Genomic DNA, 24,240 nt, shown 5'->3' with positions numbered 1-24,240 from the left:
AAGACTGAAGAGTTGATGCAGATTAAAGCAGATAACAGAAACAGGACAACTAAATGCAATATATGATCTTATATTGAATCCAGAATTGTTTTTATCCAACTTTAAGGAGAACTGTATTTACATGTGCAGCTCATAACATGAAAGTCCCCTTGGAATGCCAATCACTACTCCTATTCATAAGAAATATCTTGGGTTCTACATCAAGATTGATATACACTCTGGTGAAGAATGGTGATAAAGAAGGCTATTCAGGTGTGGGGGTAGGCAGTATATGGGAAATCTCTATACCTTCCTCTCAATTTTGCTGTGAACCCAAAGATGCTCTTTAAAAAATGTCTAAAAATAAAGACTGGTACATAAGCATACACCTATCTTTAAATATTTATATATAAATACATGTAAACATTATACATGAAATGCATATAAGCATACATATTTAAGATTTTATGTTTTCAGTGACTTTTCTGATAAACCGACCATACCAACGGTGAAGACCTTATAAGGGAAAAAGGTTCCTTCTAGGCACGTGTATAAATAAATAAATAAATAAATATATTCTTACCCTACACCTGTCCTACACACTCCCTTCTCACCACTTCGATCATCTTCTAATCACCTATATATATCCACAAGTATCACTTAAGAAAGCATTTTTCTCTAATTTTAAATAATTTACAATCTTTCTTACTCAAAGTAATTGTTTTATCTTCTACTTCAATTTTTAAGAAAATGCTAACTAAACATGCAGAGTGAAAGTTTAATTCATTTAGAAAGTGTTATAAAATCACCAATGTGTTAACAAAATATATTCTGCAGTAAGTTATTACATTGATAGAATATTACATTATTATATAAAAATGGAAATATTTTAAATTATTATAGTCACTTTAGATTTGTATGATATCACTTAAAGTGTACAGTCCAAGTACATGTTGCTGCTGCTGCTGCTAAGTCACTTCAGTTGTGTCCGACTCTGTGTGACCCCATAGACGGCAGCCCACCAGGCTCCCCCGTCCCTGGGATTCTCCAGGCAAGAACACTGGAGTGGGTTGCCATTTCCTTCTCCAATATGTGAAAGTGAAAATTGAAAGTAAAGTCGCTCAGTCGTGTCCGACCCCTAGCGACCCCACGGACTGCAGCCTACCAGGCTCCTCCATCCAAGTACATGTTACTGACTCATATTTTAAAATATATTTAATCTATATGGACACTCACTGACATGGCAAAAAATCTTTAAGAAAAAGAACTACCATATGTGTAATATTAAACTGTGCTGGTCTTATCTAATTAAGTATCTGTCTTGTGTATTTTATGATAAACTATTTACAAATAAAACTTAAAGAAACAGATAAACCTGCACATGTTCACACGCAAAGATTTCACAAAGCAGCTATAAAAGTTCTTACATTATACTGCTCCAGATTTTTCTCTTTATTTGCCTCAGTGTCCTCCAAATCCTTATGTATAGCTGCAATCTGTCTTTTCTTGTCATTAATAGCTTGATCTAAAGACTTGAGTTCCTTTTTAATCCACTTATCCCTTTCTTCTTTTGATGTAAACTGGCTTCCTCGACCCTGCTTTGCATAAAGGTCCGTTCTTTCCTGGGTAGCTTGGGCCAATCTACACAAGATAGAAAAGAATGCATTGAAAAGGAGAACAGGAAATAACCAAGTTTAATTGTAATCAATACCTCAAGAGTACAGAGAGATAACCATTTTTTTAATTCCATACAAGAAGGAAAGAAGAAGAATTCCCTGGTGGTCCATTGATTAGGACTCTGTACTCTCACTGCGAGGGCCTGGGTTTGATAGTCAGGGAACTAAGACCCCACAAGCCACATGGGGAAAAAGGGGGGAAAAAAAGGAATTGAGTACAAAAAGCAACTGTTATCTAATAGTGCTTCTAGGACTAGCTCTATATAACATTAATTTAACTTCAAAATCACAGTGAAATTCAGGTAAAACAGCCCATCCTCTAAGGATTTAAGGTCCTTCCTGGTCTAGGTTAGTCACTAAACCTAGACAAATCTAGCACCCTACCTCAGGGATTTTCAAAAATGCTCCAACTATACTTAACTATTTAAACATTTTCAACACCTTACAATGAAAGACATTATAAAAGTTAAAAGGCAAGAGAAAACACATACAACATACAGGACAAATATTAACCCCCAGATAACATAAAACAATCCTATCAAACAGTAAAAAAAAAAAAAAAATCAGGAAAAAAAAGGACAAGGCTATAAACAGGAAATTCATTAAAATGAACATATGAGGCATAAAAACACGATAATGTACTAAACTGTGAAGTTGGCAAACACTGGCAAGTCCAATCTACAGACAGAAACTAAAACGTCTAGATGTTAAAAGACATCAAGTATGAAAAGAAGGTGGCAGAACGAACACACAGCAGGATACAATTTGGGTAAAAAAAAGAACAATCATCATTCATGTTTTTAAAAGTCCAAAATGTAGCTATATTATTATGTGCAAGTTACTGAACTTCCCAGGGTCTTAAATCTGTCAAACTTATAGTGAGGATACTGTGGATCATCTATGGCTTCTAAACAGGCAATATGCATATACTAATACTGGCCCACAGTATTGGCTGTTACTTTGAAATGGGCATTTAATTTTTTGTCCTTAATTACTTTTTGCCTTTAATTACTAACTTCCTAACCTATAATTCTTTATATAATAAGGTTCTATAGAGGAAACATGTAGAAAATTAAAATTGGTGAAAAAAGTCCCAGACCTAGCAATTCCTCGCTCTTCTTTTTCTTTTACACTGTTGAATTTAGGTTCTGTTTCTGCCAGTTCTTTCTGCTTTTCTTCTATTTTTTCAAGCAGCTTCTGCCTTTCTTTTAATAAGCGTTTCTGTAAATAAAGCAAGATAAGTAAAAATGCCATCTGTTTAAAAACTTTTCTTATTTATAAGTCTAGCATAAGATATTTTCTCATGAAAAAAATTCATGAGAAAATTGATCCTGCAACATAAAACTAATTTTTAAATGTAAGTAACTGATAGTACTCAGTTGCAACTTGAATGCAAATTATTTTAATGTGCCAAATTTTTTACAAAAATTCAAGCATGCACCCCTGTCACAGGAAGGACTGTCCTCTGCAATTCCCACTCACCTGAACATTTATGTCTTTCATTTTCAGCATTTTAACTTACCCTCTGTTCACTATTGCCTGCCAATTCATCTTGTAAATCCTTGGCTTTAAGCTCCAACTTAGTTCTCTGCTTAATTTGTTCCTGTCTTTCAGCACTGAGCTGTTCCTTTTCTTCTTTCATAGCTGAAATTTTTGTTTTCAGTTCTCTAACTTGGCGCTCAATATCCTATTCAAAAAGTATCAAATAGAAACAAGTTAGATAACTAGAAATACAAAAGCAAAACCAGGACACCATTAGTTTGTCTCTTCTTTCTCTCTTATTTAAACTTTCAGTAATACTCTCTTTCTAATACTCAATCCCAGTGACACCACTACTTGAAGTTACCATTCCATAATTCCGGTACAGAAAGCTTAACTTACAAGTTAACCTAAGTCTAGTTTATAACCTTACCTCCATTTTATCTCTTGCATCCTGCTGAGCATCTCTTAATTGTCTGGATTTTTCTCCACTTGTCTCTCGCTTAGCAGAAAGCTGGAAAAAAAAACCAAGCTATGATTTCTAATCCATTTTGTATTTGTTCAATATTTTATAACATCTAGTAAAAATCTTTAACTATCTGCTAAAACAAGCATTCACTTAAAAAATATTTTCCCCAAAACTAACTGTATTGGTTTTAAACAGAAAATGCCTATAGTTTTCAGCATCACCTAAAACAAATTTTTGCACAAAATGTCAGCAATACTAGTTACAAAATACACCTTAAAAAGCCAAGAAAGAAATTCGTGAAACCCTAAAAGCTGTTTTCTTCTCATCCTGGTCTGCCTGACACCACCACCTAATTATATTTCAGATGCAACTAGAGCAAGGACCACGTGGGTCATTTTCCTTGGAGTAAACTCAAAGAGAAAATTTGCTGAGAAATGAATTCACTAAGAAGTTTTAAAATTTTGAGGTCTGTATTTAAAAAATCATTGCAAAGTATAAATATAGTATGAGTTTAATATATTCATAAAAATAAAATTAAACAAGTGGCAAAGGTAAGTATTTTACCTCATCAAGTTTAGCACGAGTCTCGTTAAGTTCCTGATTGTAAATGGTATATTCCAGGGCTCGTCTCATCTTATCCCACTTTTGATACTGAGCTAGTTCTTCCTTTTCTTCCTCTAAGGTATGTAATCTCTCTTCAATGTATTTTAACAACTCATTGATTTTTTCCCGTTTTCCCTCTTAAAAAAAAATGGGAGAAGGGTGAAGGAGTTGAATAAAATTTTTACATAGTATCAATTCTCAAATATACTGTGTTAAACTTAATCTTAAGCACTTTAGCATTATTTCTTTGATATTAGGTGGTAACCAAATCTAAGATACTAAAATGGCAATTAAAATGCTTTATTATGGAAAGTATGAGATAATAAACTTAAACATGGTGACACTGATTCTTATATTACACGTGGTACAGGCCTCTGTTTAAGCTTCCTTTAAAAGTTAATGTGCCTCCCCATGACATTAAGAAAAAAAAAACAAAACCCTACTTAATATCACTGGTGTCACTGTTTCTCAATTCTTATAACAGCATTATCTATATAGCTGCCATATACTGAGTACTTACTATATTCCAATCATGGTGCTACTTTGCTCGTCTATTCGCCACTACAAACTATAAAAAGGGACTTCACAGATGGGAATGCTTTGGACTAGAGAGGGCAAGTCTAAAGTCTCAATATCAAGTAACTATTATTTAGACTTTGAACTAAGGGTCTCTGACTAAGCCATGAAAGGACACAGCACTTGAAAGGCACAGTTGAGTTTCCATAATGAATGTACTAAGGAAGAATCTAAGTTCAAAGTTTACATTTTACATTTACTTGCTTCTGAATAAATTAAAACCTAATGCCAACTGATATTTCAGCATTTTTTTTTCCTGAGGAATACATCCAAATGTGTTATCCTCACTAATAATGAGAAAGACTTTAAAGGCACAAAGCAGCTGACCTAGAATGGTACTATTATCTTACAGTAATAATTCTTTACTCAGAGAGAAAAATTGTTAGAATTCTCAAACCTTAAACTGCCTAATACTAATTTTCTTTCCAGTCGGTCTACAGGCAAATTATTATACAATATACTCCTGAGAATAGACAACTTCTCTCAAGTATCATAACACAATGAAAAAGCAATTCACAGAATAAAAGAAATAAGCCAAAATAACATTTATTTTACCTGTTTCCTTCATTAAAGATATGCTTTCTTCTTTTCGTTCATCATACACTCTAGTACCAGCTACTTCCCTTAATAGTTTTAGTCTCTGAGAATCCGGTGCTGTTGCCATCTGGTTAATCTAAAAATTTTAGAAAAATAATTATTTACAGAGCTACATTGCTCTTTAAGAACTCTACCTTGAAAGGTATTCACATGCCACGTTTTAAGTATGAATTCACAATGGGAGAACAGCAATGAACAGAAAAGATCTTACCCTCAAGAAACCTACATTCTAGTGGGAAAAAACCCAGGAAGTACAGGAAGTACACATACTGTTACACTGTAAGTGCCATGATGAAAAACAAAACAAAATAAGAAATTATAGCATAAAGAGTTAGGGTGACAGCAGTGCTCTTATAAAAGAGGCAGACAACATAGATGGCTTCTATGAAATGACCTATGAGCGGAAATTGAAATAATATAAAGGGACCTATGCTGCATGCATGCAGGAAGTCTCAGGTAATTGCTTTCAAATCAGCCTCCTTTTAAAGAAATTTTTCATAAAGACAGTCTTTTCAAAAATCTCTCTCTTAAAAGTAAAACACATTCTTCCTAATTCCTTTTTCGGAATGCTAACTTTCCAACACATAGCTAAAAACGCCTCCAACATGAAATAAGAAGTGGACATTTTAAAAGGATTCTCCCCTAGTCCAAAATAGCACAACAGAAAACTATTAGGACACTGCAGGGTTATGTTCTAAGAAAAATAAATTATTTTATATATATGTAGTTAAAATATATGAGGAAACAGTAGAACAATCAGCTAAAGTACATAACTCCTAAAAACTGTAAAAAATACAATTCGATTAAGGGAAAATAATATGTAGCATTATGACAGATTTCTGGTAATGTAAGCTTTCTAGTGTGTTATACTAAGAGAGTATTAATTTCAGAAAGAAACTTTTTTCAAATGTGATTTTTACAAAGTTTCTACAATACTCTTAACTTCTACAAACCAAAAATATCTTCAGATCACTAAGAAAACATGATCCACTTAAATAATTCTGCTGAAATACTTTTATCCCACTATACAATGGATCTATTTTGCACTTTATGGCCACAAAAAAGGTATTATTAATACAAACTTCAGTGCAAAATAAATCAATGAAAACAGAAGACAGTTAGGTCCATTTTCACCCAAATTTAACCACTAGAATGAAATCAAATTCATCATTCAATGAAAATAATCAGAAAACAAATTCCATTTAAAAAGATACACATTTTTTACCTTTCCTTGTTTAACAATATAATAAGGATTGCTTCGAGAAAAACCAGCACTTTCAAGGAGATTCATCACATCATTTTTCCTGTTGATAAACAATTAAAAATTTTTTCAAATATATAACAATCTAACAATAAGCAAAGAGTACACTAACCCTTGAGTTAAGGAGCATGAAGGACTACAGAACAGTCATTAAATTATCATTTATATCAGCCTCAGGGAATCTTCTGATTCTTATGCTTGAGGTCTAAATAATGATTTGCTGAACACGAGGCAAAAGTACCTCATATGATGAGCCAAGTAAAATACTTTTACTCTTTTGTATAAAAATTATAAGCATAAAAATGCTTACGTGACCATTTTCTTGTCTAAGAAATACTGATCCTTTTTGGCACCAATGACTCTTCGAAGTGAAACTTCCTCTTTGTCAATCTAAGAAAAAAACATAAAAGCTCAAACATAAATCTAACAGTAAATGTTTTGGAAACATTTCAGTTAATAAGGTCATTTTAGAGTCCGTCACCATAGCAATTATTTTGAAACTTCAATTATCTCACTAAAGATATGTTATGAATACTCAATTCTATGACAAAGACCTCTTTTAACAACAGTGTGCACATTCTTACTTGTTTACCAGAATATTCAAAACTTTAAGATAAAATTAGTATGTAAGCAATAGCTATTTTAGTATAAACTAAATCATAAAAACTTTCCTGGGTAGCTAAAACAGTAAAGAATCTGCCTACAATGCAGGAAACCTAGGTTCGATCCCTGTGTTGGGAAGATATCCTGGAGAAGGGCATGGCAAACCACTCCAATATTCTTGCCTGGAGAACTCCACGGACAGAGGAGCCTGGAGGGCTACAGCCAGGGACTCACAAAGGGTTGGACACAGCTGAGTGACTAACACACACAAATCATAAAAACCTAAGTACAGCTATAAATAAAAGTTTCAAAGCATGAAAAAAGTCAGCTGCATCAATAAAATTCTCAACATTATTACTGAAAGGAAAAAAAACAGTTACTCACTGGTAACCGGTTGTCTGAATTGTCAAAAATAATCTCCACAAAAGCAGAAATAACACGAGGACCAGTACCCTCCTAAAACACAAGAAAAAATTAATGTCATTTAAGTGGTATTTTCATATTCTCTAAATACTTTTAAAGTTTAGTGCAGGTAACAAGCCTGATTCAATGGAGGAAAATTTCTATCAGACGAATATCACAGCAATCCAGTCTATGCCCCAACCACTAATGCCAAAGAAGCTGAAGTTATATGATTCTATGAAGACCTACAAAACCTTCTAGAACTAACACCCCAAAAACGAGGTCCTTTTCATTACAGGGGACGGGTACGCAAAAGTAGGAAGTCAAGAGATACCTGAAGTAACAGAAAACTTTGGCCTTGGAAGTACAAAATGAAGCTGGGCAAAGGCTAACAGAGTTTTGCCAAGAGAACACACTGGTCATAGCAAACACCCTCTTCCAACAACACAAGAGAAGACTCTACATATGGACATCACTAGATGGTCAATACATAAATCAGATGGATTACATTTTTTGCAATGGAAGATGGAGCAGCTCTATACAGTCAGCAAAAACAAGACCGGGAGCTGACCGTGGCTCAGATCATGAACTCCTTATTAAAAATTCAAACTTAAATTGACTAAAGTAGTGAAAACCACCAGACCATCCAGGTCTGACCTAAATCAAATCCCTTACAATTATATAGTGGAAGTGACAAACAGATTCAAGGAATTAGATTTGATAGAGTGCCTTAAGAACTATGGATGGAGGTTCATGACATTGTATAGGAGGCAGTGATCAAGACCATCCCCAAGAAGAAGAAATGCAAAAAGGCAAAATGGTTGTCTGAGGAGGACTTACAAATAGCTGTGAAAAGAAGAGAAAGGTGAAGGAGAAAAGGAAAGATATACCCATCTGAATGCAGAGTTCTAAAGAATAGCAAGGAGATAAGAAAGTTTTCCTAAGTGATCAATGCAAAGAAATTGAAGAAAACAATAGAATGGGAAAGACTAGAGAACCCTTCAAGAAAATTAGAGATACCAAGGGAACTTTTCATGCAAAGATGGGCACAAAGATAGGTATGGACCTAACAGAAGCAGAAGATATTAAGAGGTGGCAAGAATACACAAAAGAACTATACAAAAAAGATTTTCATGATCCAGATAGCAGATTCATGTCAATGTATGGCAAAACCAACCAATATTGTTAAAAAAAAAAAAGATCTAGATAACCACAATGGTGTGATCACCTACCGAGAGCCAGACATCCTGGAGTGCGAACTCAAGTGGGCCTTAGGAAGCATCACTATGAACAAAGCTAGTGGAGGTGACAGAATTCCAGCTGAGCTATTTCAAATCTCTGTAAGATGATGCTATGAAAGTGCTGCACTGGATATACCAGGAGATTTGGAAAACTCAGCAGCAGCCACAGGACTGGAAAAGGTCAGTTTTCATTCCAATCCCAAAGAAAGGCAATGACAAAGAATATTCAAACTACCGCACAACTGCATTCATCTCACACGCTAGCAAAGTAATGCTCAAAATTCTCCAAGTGAGGCTTCAGCAGTACGTGAACCATGAACTTCCAGATATTCAAGCTGGATTAGAAAAGGCAGAGGAATCAGAGATCATACTGCCAACGTCCACTGAACCACAGAAAAAGAAAGAGAGCTCCAGAAAAACACCTACTTCTGCTTTATTCATTACGCAAAAGCCTTTGACTCTGTGGATCACAACAAACTGTGGAAAATTCTTAAAGAGATGGGAAATAACAGACCACCTGACCTGCCTCCTGAAGAATCTGTATCCATGTCAGAAGCAACAGTTAGAACCGGACATGGAACAACAGACTGGTTCCAAATCAGGGAAGGAGTAAGTCCAGGCTGTACATTGTCACCCTGCTTATTTAACTACGTGCAGTGTACATCATGCGAAATGTCGGACTGGATGAAGCACAAGCTGGAATCAAGATTGCTGGGAGAAATCTCAATAACTTCAGATACGCAGATGACACCACCCTTATGGCAGAAAGCGAAGAACTAAAGAGTCTCTTGATTAAAGTGAAAGAGGAGAGTGAAAAAGTTGGCTTAAAACTCAACATTCAAAAAAACGAAGATCATGGCATCCAGTCCTATCAGTTCATGGCAAATAGATGGGAAAACAATGGAAACAGTGACAGACTTTATTTTCTTGGGCTCCAAAATCACTGCAGATGGTGACTGCAGCCATGAAATTAAAAGATGCGTGCTTCTTGGAAGAAAAGCTATGACTAACCTAGATAGCATATTAAAAAGCAGAGACATTACTTTGCTAACAAAGGTCTACCTAGTCAAAGCTATGGTTTTTCCAGTAGTCATGTATGGATGTGAGAGTTGGACTATAAAGAAAGCTGACCACTGAAGAATTGATGCTTTTGAACTGTGGGCTTGGAGAAGACTCTCAAGAGTCCCTTGGACTGCAAGGATATCAAACCAGTCAATCCTAAAGGAAATCGGTGCTGAATATTCATTGGAAGGACTGATAGTGAAGCAGAAGCTCCAGTACTCTGGCCACCTGATGTGAACAACTGACTCTTTAGAAAAGACCCTGATGCTGGGCAAGACTGAAGGCAGGAGAAGGGGACGACAGAGGATGAGATGGTTGGACGGCATCACCATCTGGAACAAGTTCCGGGAATTGATGATGGACAGGGAAGCCTAGCGTGCTGCACTCCATGGGGTTGGAAAGAGTTGGACATGACTGAGCAACTGAACTGTACTGAGAAAATCCTCTTGCCAAAGCAGCAGACACCAGATTAGGATAATAATACTCAACCACAGAGCTTTTTTTTCCTCCTCCAAACAGACTTTGACTGTGAATTTAAAAAATGAGAACTATGCAAAAGATGACAAAGTTAGATGTACATAGCTTTTATTCTACATACCACTTCATTTGAGCACAAGACCCCATAGCCACCCAATTTTACCTATTTGCTAATATATAAAACTTTGAGGCTTTTCTCTTATAGATTCATCTTAATGTTAAAAAGGAACCCTAACAAAGCATATAATTACTGGAACTGTCTTTTTAAACATTTGAGATATTCTGTATAATTTTAAACCTGCTATGAAAACATACACATTTAACACGTCACATTTCGATCAATTTGTGACCCAGCTACCTACCAAGCCCAGGTAATTTCTAGATTGTGAAAACTGTTATGAAGTAGTTCAATATAATAAAGAATAACACCTAAAGAAATTATTCTTTTAATGCTAATCTGAGAAACCTAAACAGAGATTTGCTTATAGGGAATCAATCCTGACTACCAGACTAAAAATTCAAATTAAAAATAAAATTAAAATTTAAGAGTGGAAGGAAGGAATTCCTTGCTAGTCCAGTGGTTAGGACTTGGTGCTTTCACTACCGTGGCCTTGGTTCAATCCCTGGTTGAGGAATGAAGATCCCACAAGCCACATGGCACAACCGGAAAAAAAAAAAGAGTGGGCAGGGGTAGTGGGGGGGTGGGGGATAATGGTTAGAAAAGAACTTTAAGTCTGAGAGATACTGTGTAGATATATTGAAGAATCTTGCTTTCTGGTCTTAAAAGTAATTATAAGCCATATTTAAATAAGACAGATAAGGTACACCATTTTATCATAGACTTTTAATACTTTCTTACCCTAAAAGTATTTACTATTCATAATTTAATGAAAACATTCTAACAATTTTTATTACTATAAACATACTTTCTTATTGGAAAATGATATTACCATTTAAGTACAAATATGGCTAAAAATAATTTTATGTGGTTAAGTTTGTAATGGTTGCTTTTCTGTGGCTCCATATTAACTTCTGATTCTGAGTCTCAAAGTTTCTAATCCCCAACCTAACTCGTTTTTCTCCTCAGCAAACCAGATTCCAGACGCTTACCAGGCCAAACTCTTTAATAAAGAATTTATATTTACATGGAAGATATATCCATCCATAGGGAACTCCTACAATATTTTTAACCCTTATATAAAAATTAAGCCTTTTTCCTGCATTAATATAGTACACTAAATTTCACAGCAGAACAATATACATAAGAAACATATTGTGTCATGTTCACAAAAGATCTGAAACTTGAAAAAATAATTTTGTTTAGCAGAACTGACAATGTATTTTTATAAGTACTTAAAACCAGTAATGTTTTAAAGAAGTCTCACTCACATGTAACAAAGCCAATCGCTGTTCTGGACGAAGATGACTAAACTCATCACTGAGAACAAACTGAATTGCTAGAAACATAAAAACAACTATTAGTAAATTTAAAAAAGATTTATGCTTTACTTATAATCTCCCACACCTTCAGAGAACACAGTGTATCTATCAGGTAATGAACAATACAGATTGACTGTTTCATATAGACAAAAGGAATGCAGAAAATTTGCCTGTACAGACTAATCACCTACAAAACAATGATATTAGAAAAATATTAACAAGCTTTCACTAAAACATTTAAGGTAAGAAAATAAAAAGAAAACACTGAAATACACAAAAAGACAAGTAGAACTAAGGTGTAACTTGATCAAAGTATACATGTTCAGGTTTCATGCTATATTTGCTTTTATTCACTACATATAAATGATAAAATATTTAACAAAATAGGATATATTCCTATAATATCGTTAATTGGATACTTTGTCAAAAGAAACAGAACTAAGTAGGAAATACTGGGAAATGCTTCAGATTTCTACTCTCTGCTGCAGTACTTACACACCCTTTGTCTTCTATAAATAAGAAGGTGTCAGTCATGCCACTTCCTCAGAATGCCTAACTGTACGACCCTCTCCTAGAAATGTAACTCTTTACTCCACTGCTGTATTCCCAGTCCACCCGAGAGACTTTTGACACTCTCGAAGAGTGAGTGTGTGTATACGAATGTGTATACTGGGGGTGATAGTGGGGATTGGTTTTCTTTTATAATCACCTTGGAGGGGACAAATTCAAGCTCCGAGAGATTATGAAATACTTCCACTCCAATCCTACTCTTCTCACCATCCCCAAATTACAACTATTGATAGAATACAAAGTGCCCTTTAGAGCTGTGAGCAGAGAAAGGACAGAACCTCTGCTATTCCTAATGCTCCCTTTTCCTCAAGTACCACTCAACTAAGACGTTCAAAATATTTTCAACCTACTCTTTATATAGTCCAAATCTGTTAAAATATTTTTTCTCCCCAAAGAATTTAACACAGGCATTACAAATCTTCAATGCATTTTATCTTTAGAGCTAGTTTTCAAAGCTCTATCTACTACCTTCTGACTACTGTCTTTGTTGAGTCTATAGTTTTTTATACTCCTCCATCATTTATTAAAATAATTGATTTAGATGAAACAGATAAGCTATTTCCCATAACAATATTAACTATTCTACCGCACTTATATTCTTTCTCTCTATTTACAACATTTATATATGGCACTTAAGTTTAGAAAGCACTCCCATACATATAATCTCATTTGATTCTCACAACTCATCTAAGGTAGGCAGGGTAAATACCTGTTTTTAAAGTGAAAGACTACTTTGAGAAGTTGTTCTGCATAATTTCACATGGCTAATTAGCCACTCGCGTAGAGCTCAGATTCTTACATTCTAAACCCTCTACATTAAATTGCAATCGTGTTTGAAAAAGTATTTCTTCTGTTTCATGCAGACATAACCTCAGATAAACTACCTTAAGATTACCTAGGTCTTATAATATTTAGAATTCAAAACATAATACCTACCATAAAAAAAGTTACTTTTTCCAGATCCATTTCTGCCCACTGTAAAATTTCAAAAAGTATATTATTTTGTATAAAAAACATTAAATTTTAAACTGAAAGTATTCAAAGATATAAAATCCAATTTTCTAACAAAACATCTTAAAACTTAAATACAACAGAACAGTGAACAGCAAATAATAAAACAGCTTTAATTACCAAATGAGTACAGTTTTTGTATAGTCTTCAGTTTTTTCTTAAAGAAATTTATTTCATTTTTGCTTTCTCAATAGTTTAAAATTAACAGGAATAACTAAACATACTATGTGTTCTTCATAATTGATAATCATTACAATGGAAATGTAATTCTATTTTAATTATATATAATACTTCTAACAATTTAAAGATTCACATGCTAAAATTTTAAAATACTTAAATAGTCATTAAAAAATCTCAAACCATTTCCATGTTAAATCAGTTTTCTGATCAGCCCTATGCATCAAGTAGTCTCAGAATCACAAAAATACAGACAACTATAAGGCACTTGTTTTACTACCTGAATTCAGAAATAAGCAATTCTATACATAAAAGAAAATCAAATGCATCAGATATAATGAATTTATTTGAACTTTTCTGTTCAGAATTTTCATTAAGAGTCATGAATAACTATGTCACTCTCTCTCAATCTTGACCAAAATCCTGAACAATTTAGCCCCAAAGTCATTATCTTTAATCCAAAGTAAATTCTAAAGAGATCAGAAAGTAATGAAGTGCTTTAAAAAAAAAAAAAAAGGGCATGTAACAGACACAGGCCAACTTGAAGGGGGCTTCTACTAGGGAAATCTAGGACAATTTGAGCACCAAAATAATTAGATGAATTATAAATTAGTGCTTGGGTGGAAGTGGAGGAGAATAATTCATGAGTCCATACTGAAAATAAAAAGATAAATAAACAGCTAAGGAGAAAGGATGCTTGATTACAGTAAAATAACAAAGGGTAAATGTGAGAGGAGTGCTGGAAACAGAACATCATCATCCTGTAACTACCAGAATAAAGGCAAGAATTATTGATGAATACTAAATCTAAGGGGGAATTTTGATAAGGAACACAGTATTTGCATGGTCCCTAAATCTCTCCTCCACATTATTTATCAGTTGCAAAGGATAAAACACTAACTATGGTGGAAAAATGACACAACCTTTACTGATCAAAAGTATCATCATCAATAAGAAGCAGATGGATATCATGTGCCTCCACATGGAATACCCTGAAAAGGATACATCATTTACATAATATTTCTCAAAACTAACATTGTAAAAGACAAAGGTTTTGGAAATGACCCAGATTAAATGAGAATAGAGATATGACAACTAAATGCAACCTCTGACCCTAAATTAAATCCTGTACTGGCAGGAGGCAGGGGGGGAATGCTATAAAGAACATTTATGGGTCAGTCAACATAACTGCTGCTGCTGCTGGTGCTAAGTCACTTCAGTCGTGTCCAACTCTGTGTGACCCCATAGACGGAAGCCCACCAGACTCCCCCGTCCCTGGGATTCTCCAGGCAAGAACACTGGAGTGGGTTGCCATTTCCTTCTCCATACTAGCAAATAAAAAATAAAAGATTACTGTATTGATGCTAAATTTACTGACATTGATAACTATACTGTGATTATATAAGGTGACTTCACAAAATCTGTCTGGAAGTTATCCAATGCGACCACAAACCAGATATATCTTCTCTGTAAAGGTATGACCACTTCTCCCCTCACTCTTGCCCTCATGCTGCACTCTCCCATTAAGGCCCTAGCAGCTAAGCAGGCCTGGGGCTCTGTTTTCCAGGAAAGCAGGACTAACACAAGTATTGATCGTTAACAGAAAGAATAGTTACCTCTGGGTAGAGGGACTATAGTTTAATTTTTTTTCCTTTTAGCTTCTATGCTCTTTATGTTCTACAAAGTCATGTATATTTCCCTTGTTAGAAGGAATAGGAAAAAAGATAACCTTAAAAACGTTTATGGTTATTACATTTAAACATCAAACAAGTATCAGCACACGAGGTTTCTCCCTGCCTTCAAATCATTATTTTTCTAAGGGTCAGAAATCACTAAACAAAGTGGAATGCTTTCAAAAGATATGTTTAGAATCAATCTCAGTGTATATTACTTTTGGTCTTTCTTACATGATTAACGGACTTATTTTTAATTGTTAAGATTTTTTTTTTGATGTGGACTGTTTTTAAAGTCTTTATTAAATCTGTTACAATATTATTTCTGCTTTATGTTTTTGTGGCCATGAGGCACGTGGGATCTTTGCTCTGGACCAGGGATTGAACCTGCACCTTGTGTATTGGAAGGTGAAGTCTTAACCACTGACTGCCAGGGAAGTCTGGACTTGTTTTTAAAATATGTTAAACAATATCATTTTTTTTTCAGTTAAACAAAAGAACATTTAGATAATTTCCTTTGTAACTGTGACTATTAACAACACTAATGTTGCAACCAAAGTAGTAAAGCAGCTACTGATAAGAGGCCCTACAGATATAATTTAAGCATTCTAGGTAATGATGGCCATCATCTTACAGTTCATTTACAAAATTAATCAGTCCTCCAAATCTCAAATCCTTGGGTTCCAAACCCAAGGATTTAATCAACCACATACTGGGGGTTTTCAGAAAGTTCCAAAAACAAACCAGAATTTGCCACAAGCTGGCAACTATTTACACATGATGTACATTGTATTTACAGCTATTTACATAGCATTTACACCGTATTACAAGTAATATGGGGATATGCTTAGGTTATATGCAAAAAGTAAGATTTGATAACAAGTTTAGTCACGCATCCAAGATACCAAAGAGAAACTGTAACTGTATAAAACTGATATTAAGGTATTTAACCACTTTTAATTTATAAGTTAAGGAAATAATCTAAATCTAGAAATTATTCACTTTTCTCCATTTCTAAAGATTTTCTGATTGATGAAAATCAGAAAAGTGAAGTTGCTTAGTCGTGTCCGACTCTTTGCAACCCCATGGACTGTAGCCTACCAGGCTCCTCGGTCCATGGGATTTTCCAGGCAAGAATACTGGAGTGGGTTGCCATTTCCTTCTCCAGGGGATCTTTTCGACCCAGGGATCGAAGCCAGGTCTCCTGCATTGTAGACAGACGCTTTACCGTCTGAGCTACCAGGAAAGCTGTAAGTAAAACTCTAGTACAATCAATCTATTCTTATAGCACACTAATTAATGATTTTTCAGTAGGTTAAGGCAGAAGGAAAAGTATGTTTTTATTACCAACTACAAAGCTGCAACTGATGTTTCAAGGGCAGGCTTTTTCTTGCCCTCAATTTTTAAATTTTATTATTTATTTCAAAATAAAATATGATTCTCAAAAGTTTCTCTGGGAACATTAGTATCCACTGTTCACCCTTAACTTATTTCTGTATTGTCAACTCAACTAGCACTTACCAAGGGCATTCGCCATTTGCCTCTGCAGAGATTGAACCCTGTGCTGCTGCAGCTGTTGACCTTCAACACCCCCTGAGCTGAATTCAGGGTGGAGAGTCAGGCACTATGCTCACTCTCACTTTCCCACCAGGGAAACTGGTGCAACACGTCTTCAGATAGATATTTTCAGGAACTGATTTCACGATCCCAATCCCTGCATCTCTTCACATCTAGAAAATAACTAAATCCCCTCATGATGACATTCTCTCCTTTTGACTAGCAGAAAACTTTGTGTCAAGTAAGCACTTGCAAAGTAATGTTAAAAATTCTCCAAGCGAGGCTTCAGTTCTCCCCAACGGAGAACTCCCAGATGTTCAAGCTGGATTTAGAAAAGGCAGAGGAACCAGAGATCAAATTGCCAACCTCCACTGGATCAAAGAAAAGCAAGAGAGTTCCAGAAAAATATCCACCTCTGCTTCACTGACTATGCTAAAGCCTTTGACTGTGGATCACAACAAACTATGGAAAAGTTCTTCAAGAGATGAGAATGCCAGACCACCTTACCTGCCTCCAGAGAAACCTGTTAGAACAGTTAGAACTCAACATGGAACAATGAACTGGTTCAAAATAGGGAAAGGAGTGCATCAGGCTGTATATTTTCACCCTGCTTATTTTATATGCAGAATACATCATGAGAAATGCTGGACTGGATGAAGCACAGGCTGGAATAAAGACTGCTGAGAGAAATATCAATAACCTCAGATATGCAGATGATACCACCCTTATGGCAGAAAGCGAAGAGGAACTAAGAGCCTCTTGCTGAAGGTGAAAGAGAATGAAAAAGCTGGCTTAATACTCAACATTCAAAAAACAATGATCATGGCATCTGGTCCCATCTTTTCATGGCAAATAGATGGGGAAACAATAGAAACAGTGACAGACTTTATTTTGGGGGGCTCCAAAATCACTGCAGATGGTGGCTACAGCCATGAAATTAAAAGACGCTTGCTTCTTGGAAGAAAAGCTATGACCAATCTAGATAGCATATTAAAGAGCAGACATGACTTTGCCTACAAAGGTCTGCCTAGTCAAAGCTATGGTTTTTCCAGTAGTCATGTATGGATGTGAGAGTTGGACCATAAAGAAGGCTGAGCGCCAAAGAATTGATGCTTTTGAACTGTGGTGTTGGAGAAGACTCTTGAGAGTCCCTTGGACTGCAAGGAGATCCAACCAGTCAATCCTGAAGAAAATCAATCCTGAATATTCACTGTAAGGACTGATGTTGAAGCTGAACTCCAATACTCTGGCCACCTGATGCGAACGGCCAACTTATTAGAAAAGACCCTGATGCCAGAAAAGATTGAAGGCAGGAGGAGAAGGGGGTGACAGAGACAAAGATGGTTGGATTGCATCACCAACTTGATGGACATGAGTCGGAGCAAACTCCGGGAGATGGTGAAGGACAGGGAAGGCTGGCGTGCTGCACTCCATGGGGGTCACAAAGAGTCAGACATGACTTAGCGACTGAATAACAACCAAAGGGCTTGAATGCACTTCACCAAAATCTTAAAGAGACTGACCTTCCCTCACTGCCTCTTTGGAGCAGTCTCTCAGAGTTATCTGAGGTGCTTGTCTTCTGGGCTGCAGTTCTCATTTTGCCCCAAATAAAACTTATTCCCAACTCGTGCATTTTTAGTCAACAGTATGAATTTTACCTCACCTCAAGCTATGGACTCCCTGGTGCATACTCTCCCTGACCCCCAATTCATATGTTAAAGCCCTAACCCCACTGTGTGAAGCCTTTTGGAGATAAGGGGGTCTTTAGGAGGTAATTTACGTGAGGTTAGGAGTGAGGCCTTTATGGTAGGACTATTGCTCTTTTAATAGGGCGAGGTTCAAACAAAGATTCTCCAGAGCAGTGAAAAAATAAATCCCTGCTGTTTAAGCCATCTAGTCTATGATATTTTGTTGTGGCAGACCAAGCCAACTAGGACACTGTATAGCTAAAATCTATGTTGATAGCAATTCTATACTTTTCTGGTGTCTAGAAGCACTCATTTTCATCTATTCTTTAAAAACTCAGCAGATGGTCAGAATACACTTGCTGTCTGTATCACTATCATCTGTAGAAACTATATATTAACTATTGAAGGACAATCACCATTAGCCCCCTTATCCTCACATAATTGCTTTCTCATTTAATCTTCCCAACAGCTCTAAGAAACACGTATCATTATTTCCACTTTACAAGTGAGAAAACTGAACCAACAGGAAGTCTGAAGAGTACATGGTAGAATTGGAATTTGAATCCCATTCTGCCATGATCCAAAGTTTATGCTTTTCCCACCAAGCTATATGGTCTGTCCTTGGACGTTATAATAGGAAAAAAAATATCTTAGAACAACCTAATTTGTGAATAAAGAATGGTCATCTTTGAAATAAGGCAACAGTGACCATTTTTAAAGTAGGAAATGACATACCAAGAATAGCTGAAATACTAAATTTAGTGCCATTCACTATAAACTTAAATCTATTAAAACACATACATACAAGGTTACCAAATGAATACTTTGACTGTCTTATCCAAGTATTTTTAAACGTAAAAAGGAAGCAATTTCATCAGTGCAGATAAAAGAAAAGTATTCATACAGAAAAAATATATATAAATTTATGTAATATTCAAGACAATTCCTGTCTCTTTAAGCCTAATATAGGTAAATTTAAACGACTATATATAGAGAAAACTGACGGAGTAAACCATGAACACTTACCAATAACATTATGTTTCGAACTGAACGGATCTACAATTGTTTGATCTCTATAACTTCGAAAACCCTGGATAATAACCTAACAAACAAAAGAGATTTTTTTCAGAAAGAAATAACACACCCCAAAAGAACTAACTTCTAAGCTAATATTTTCCTTTTGCCCTCCTTCCCTTTCTGGTTTCCCATTTAATGCCAAATAGAAAAATTTCCATGTCAGAAAAGAAAAAATTATCTTGGAAAATGATTTAAAAATCTTCTTAAAACTGCCCGTATATCAGTAACCATTGCCAGTGTTGTTAAGGAGAAGTTATAATCAGTAACTTGTTAGGGAGTGCTCAAAATCAAGGCTGTATAAGGCTGGCTGGAACACTAACCATCACAGGGCCGGATAAAAGTCTATCAAGTATGCAGTGGGGCTCAGCGGTCCTGGGCGCCCCTTTCAGTCACACGCTGGCCAAAAAAGAGCCGCCCATCCAGGACAGGACTGCTCAGAGTCCAACACAGCCAGCCGAGAAACTTCCCTTAAGGAGTGTCAATGGGCTCATTTTCGGGGTGGCCTCCAGCGCGGGAAGACCATTTTGACAGAAAGTAAACAACGGAATGAGGAGGCGCTGCACCTTCTGCAGGAAGGAGGGGCCCTTTCACGTCTCCGGTAACTCAGGGAGGAGCGAGGCCCTTGGCTAAGCTGATACCCCAGCTTGGACCCCACAGGCGTGCCGAGGCCGGGGACACCCTCTCTCCACACACGCCACGCAAAAGGCTCGCGAGGGGGCTGGCCAGCCCAGCAGGACCGAGCTGCTCCTCGTCCACCCGGGAGGGCCCGGTTCCCTCCAAAAGGCCCGCCCCGCCAGCCCCTTCAGCTCTCTCCGCGAGAGCCCGCCTCCCTCAGGCAAGCGCCCTGCGGGGAGGCTCGGGCTGCAAAGCGGCGCCCCGATTCTCCGCGGGCGCCCCGAGCTGCACCCCTCCCCCAGAGCCGCTGTGCAGCCCCGCGCCACCCTGCAAGAAGCTACACCCCCGACGGAAGGAGCGGTCCTCACGAGCCCCTGAGGGGCGGGAGGGGCGCACGGGCCTCACCTGCTTTATGTACATGGTTCCGCGGCCCGAGCCGGGGAGAAGGGCTCCCCGCGAGCAGCAACAACTCGGCAGCGCGATTAGGCGAGGCGCCTGAGAGACCCCTCCCCCCAAAGCGCCGCTTGCACCCCTCTAGCCAAACAAAATGGCGGCGCCCGTGGAGGCGGAGTCCCCGCCTCGGACGGAACCATCCTCGCAGCTGCGCTCGGAGCGCGGGGGGGATCAGAGTCAGAGTTGCTCTGTCTTTTTAGCGAAAGAGCCTTCTACGACGTCGTTAGCTGAATTTCCTGTGACTCCTCAATTTTTAGATGAATGTCCCCTGAGAATTAGTCGGAAACTTCATTCGGAAAAGCCTTGGTCGTGAGATTGACCTGTATTCCGTCCGAGCACGCAGCCAATGGTTGCGGCCACAAGGTGGAGAGAGGTTAGGCGCCAAAGCTGAGAGGGTGTACGAGCGCCAGTAGCTGTGCGAGTGGACGGCCCCGTGGTCTCGCGCTGTTTGGAAATACCGAGCTGGGGCGGGCGGCGCGGCTGCCCGAACCTGCAGAGTACACTACCGGGGGGAGAAACTCGGTGGGCAGAATCCCTGGCCCTCTATAATTCTCTCTCTTGTATAAGTTTAGAATGGCCCCCACTGGCTCTGGTCTCCCCACTCTCAGGACAGCGCCAAATGGACTTGACGCTAGAAAATAAATTTTAATAATGTCATAGTTATTACTATCCCGGAGCTGTTACTGCTCTGCCAATTGATGTAAATCTAGGCAGACTGGACGACTGCAACGCAAAGATTTCGTTAAGATGAAAACTCCCGCCCCTTTTTTTCCCCCTAACAGCCTAAAAGCTTGGAGGTGCTAGTGGCAATCCTGGGCGTATCTCTGCACCAATCGCAGGAGAAAAACTCTGATCTCTGGGCCGCTGTAAAATTACCTGCCACTCAGCAGTCACTCAAGTTGGTCGGTCCTCGCCAGCCGTCGCGCTACGGCGGGCAGTTCTAGCGCTGATTATTTCTACATTGAACTATTTCAAATGACTAACTTCATCCCTGTCAACACCTCTTGGTGCTGGAGGAAGACTTTATGTACCTTTTTAATTGATGAAGCGGACAAGGACACTTCATGGAAAACAAATGACTTATTAAAAGGGGGCAAGGGAGAGAGAAAGAGCACTTCAGGGAAAGCATACGACTTTTAGGAAAGTCAGACCGGCCCTTAGGAGAAGAGATGGAAGTCGCTAGTTTTTGTGACTTTGTTTGAGTATTACTTCAGTGATGAGTCAGACTTCCCCCTGTGTTCCCAGAGAGAGGATTTATGTCAAGTGTGTTATTTTGAGCTCTTTTGAGAGGCAGATAAGAGATTTCAGAAACTCAAATATTTTCAGCTCAAAATAATGTTTATGCCACGATAGTGGATTCTGGATCCCTTCCAGAGGGTATCCAGAGTATACCTGTCAGGTCCTCCTTCCCAGGTATGAGAAGCTTGATATCAATATAGTGGACCAGCATCATACTTTGCTCAGTGATAAGAGAATTAACGACTCCAGACTATATTATGACAGCTCTCTGTTGGCTCAGCAGTAAAGAATCCACTTGTGATGCAGGAGACTACCTGTAATGCAGAAGTCCCCGGTTTACTGGGTGGGGAAGGTTCCCTGGGTGGGGACGATCCCCTGGAGAAGGAAATGGCTACCCACTCTGTTGCCAAAATCGTGGCTCTTTGTGCACCAATGCCAAACAGAAATATGGAGGCAGAATTATGGAGGAGAAATGAAGAGTGGCTTTATTACTTGCCAGGCAACGAGGGAACACAATAGGCTAGCCCCTCAAGAACTATGACACTTCTCCCCACCCCTCAACCCACCCATCCTGAGTATGGAAAGGGTACACAGTCAGGCTGGTGCAGAATCGGGAAAGGAGTACTCAAGGCTGTATATCGTCACCCTGCTTATTAACTTATCTGCAGAGTACGTCATGAGAAATGCTGGGCTGGATGAAAGACAAGTTGGAGTCAATATTGCCAGGAGAAATATCAATATTTCAGATATGACACCACCCTTTGGCAGAGAGGGAAAACGAAATTAAGAGCCTCTTGATGAAGGTGAAGAGGAGAGTGAAAAAGCTGGCTTAAAACTCAACATGCAAAAAACGAAGATCATAGCATCTGGTCTCATCACTTCAGGACAAATAGATGGGGAAACAATGGAAACAGTGATGGACTTTATTTTCTTGGGCTCCAAAACACTGCTTAATTAAAATGAAATTAAAAGACCCTTGCTCCTTGGAAGAAAAGCTATGACAAATTTAGACAATATATTAAAAAGCAGAGATATTACTTTGCCTACAAAAGTCTGTCTAGTCAAAGCTATGGTTTTTCCAGTAGTCATATGTGGATGTGAGAGGTGGACCATAAAGAAGACTGAGTGATTTCAAATTGAACTGTGGTGTTGGAGAAGACTCTTGAGAGTCCCTTGGACTGTAAGATCAAAACAATCAATCTTAAAGGAAAGCAGTCCTGAATAGTCATTGGAAGGACTGATGCTGAAACTGAAACTCCAATAATTTGGCCACCTGATGTGAAGAACTGACTCATTGGAAAAGCCCCTGATGCTGGGAAATATTGAAGGCAGGAGAAGGGGATGACAGAGGACGAGATGGTAGGATGGTATCACTGACTCGATGGACATGAGTTTGAGCAAGCTCTGGGAGTTGGTGATGGGCAGGGAAGCCTGGCGTGCTGTAGTCCATGGGGTCACAAAGAGTGTCGGACACAACTGAGTGATTGAACTGAAGCTGAGGGTATATGTATATTCATGAAGGGTTTTGGGTGGTGGATGCATATTCATTAAGAGGCTTGAGCAGGGGAGAATTCAGCATGGAATTAGGGTAAGGTCCGTCTATGGGGTCACACAGAGTCGGACACGACTGAAGTGACTTAGCAGCAGCAGCAGCAGCAGACAGAGAAGGCTTCATTCCAATCCCAAAGAAAGGCAATGCCAAAGAATGCTCAAACTACCACACAATTGCACTCATCTCACACGCTAGTAAAGTCATGCTCAAAATTCTCCAAGCCAGGCTTCAGCAGTATGTGAACCGTGAACTCCCAGATGTTCAAGCAGGTTTTAGAAAAGGCAGAGGCACCAGAGATCAAATTGCCAACATCCGCTGGATCATGGAGAAAGCAAGAGAGTTCCAGAAAAACATCTATTTCTGCTTCATTGACTATGCCAAAGCCTTTGACTGTGTGGATCACAATAAACTGTGGAACATTCTGAAAGAGATGGGAATCCCAGACCACCTGACCTGCCTCTTGAGAAACCTGTATGCAGGTCAGGAAGCAACAGTTAGAACTGGACATGGAACAACAGACTGGTTCCAAGTAGGAAAAGGTGTACGTCAAGGTTGTATATTGTCACCTTGCTTATTTAACTTATATGCAGAGTACATCATGAGGAACGCTGGGCTGGAAGAAGCACAAGCTGGAATCAAGATTGCTGGGAGAAATATCAATAACCTCAGATATGCAGATGACACCACCCTTATGGCAGAAAGTGAAGAGGAACTCAAAAGCCTCTTGATGAAAGTGAAAGAGGAGAGTGAAAAGGTTGGCTTG

The 24,240-nt window shown here is 38.0% G+C and overlaps 1 protein-coding gene across 1 annotated transcript in view; it reads right to left on the bottom strand.

Moving 5' to 3' along the window:
* Window positions 1-20,796, bottom strand: part of SMC3 (structural maintenance of chromosomes 3) — a 37,326-nt gene extending 16,530 nt beyond the window's left edge. Inside the window, exons 1-13 of the mRNA XM_055424679.2 lie at window positions 20,639-20,796; window positions 19,568-19,643; window positions 13,372-13,410; window positions 11,815-11,882; window positions 7,628-7,699; window positions 6,951-7,030; window positions 6,605-6,683; window positions 5,338-5,455; window positions 4,168-4,343; window positions 3,568-3,648; window positions 3,178-3,342; window positions 2,755-2,876; window positions 1,407-1,620 (exon numbers count right to left, since the gene is read on the bottom strand). Coding sequence (XP_055280654.1) covers window positions 1,407-1,620; window positions 2,755-2,876; window positions 3,178-3,342; window positions 3,568-3,648; window positions 4,168-4,343; window positions 5,338-5,455; window positions 6,605-6,683; window positions 6,951-7,030; window positions 7,628-7,699; window positions 11,815-11,882; window positions 13,372-13,410; window positions 19,568-19,643; window positions 20,639-20,653 — 1,305 coding nt within the window. The 5' untranslated portion in view covers window positions 20,654-20,796. The remainder of the gene's footprint in view (window positions 1-1,406; window positions 1,621-2,754; window positions 2,877-3,177; window positions 3,343-3,567; window positions 3,649-4,167; window positions 4,344-5,337; window positions 5,456-6,604; window positions 6,684-6,950; window positions 7,031-7,627; window positions 7,700-11,814; window positions 11,883-13,371; window positions 13,411-19,567; window positions 19,644-20,638) is intronic.
* Between the last annotated feature and the right edge of the window lie 3,444 nt (window positions 20,797-24,240).

Source organism: Moschus berezovskii, chromosome 12 (assembly GCF_049115385.1).
Source record: "Moschus berezovskii isolate FMDL1 chromosome 12, NW_MosBer_1.0, whole genome shotgun sequence".
NCBI classification, from domain to species: Eukaryota; Metazoa; Chordata; class Mammalia; order Artiodactyla; family Moschidae; genus Moschus; species Moschus berezovskii.
The sequence above is the reverse complement of the archived record's forward strand: the minus strand, read 5'-3'. Positions and strand labels throughout refer to the sequence as shown.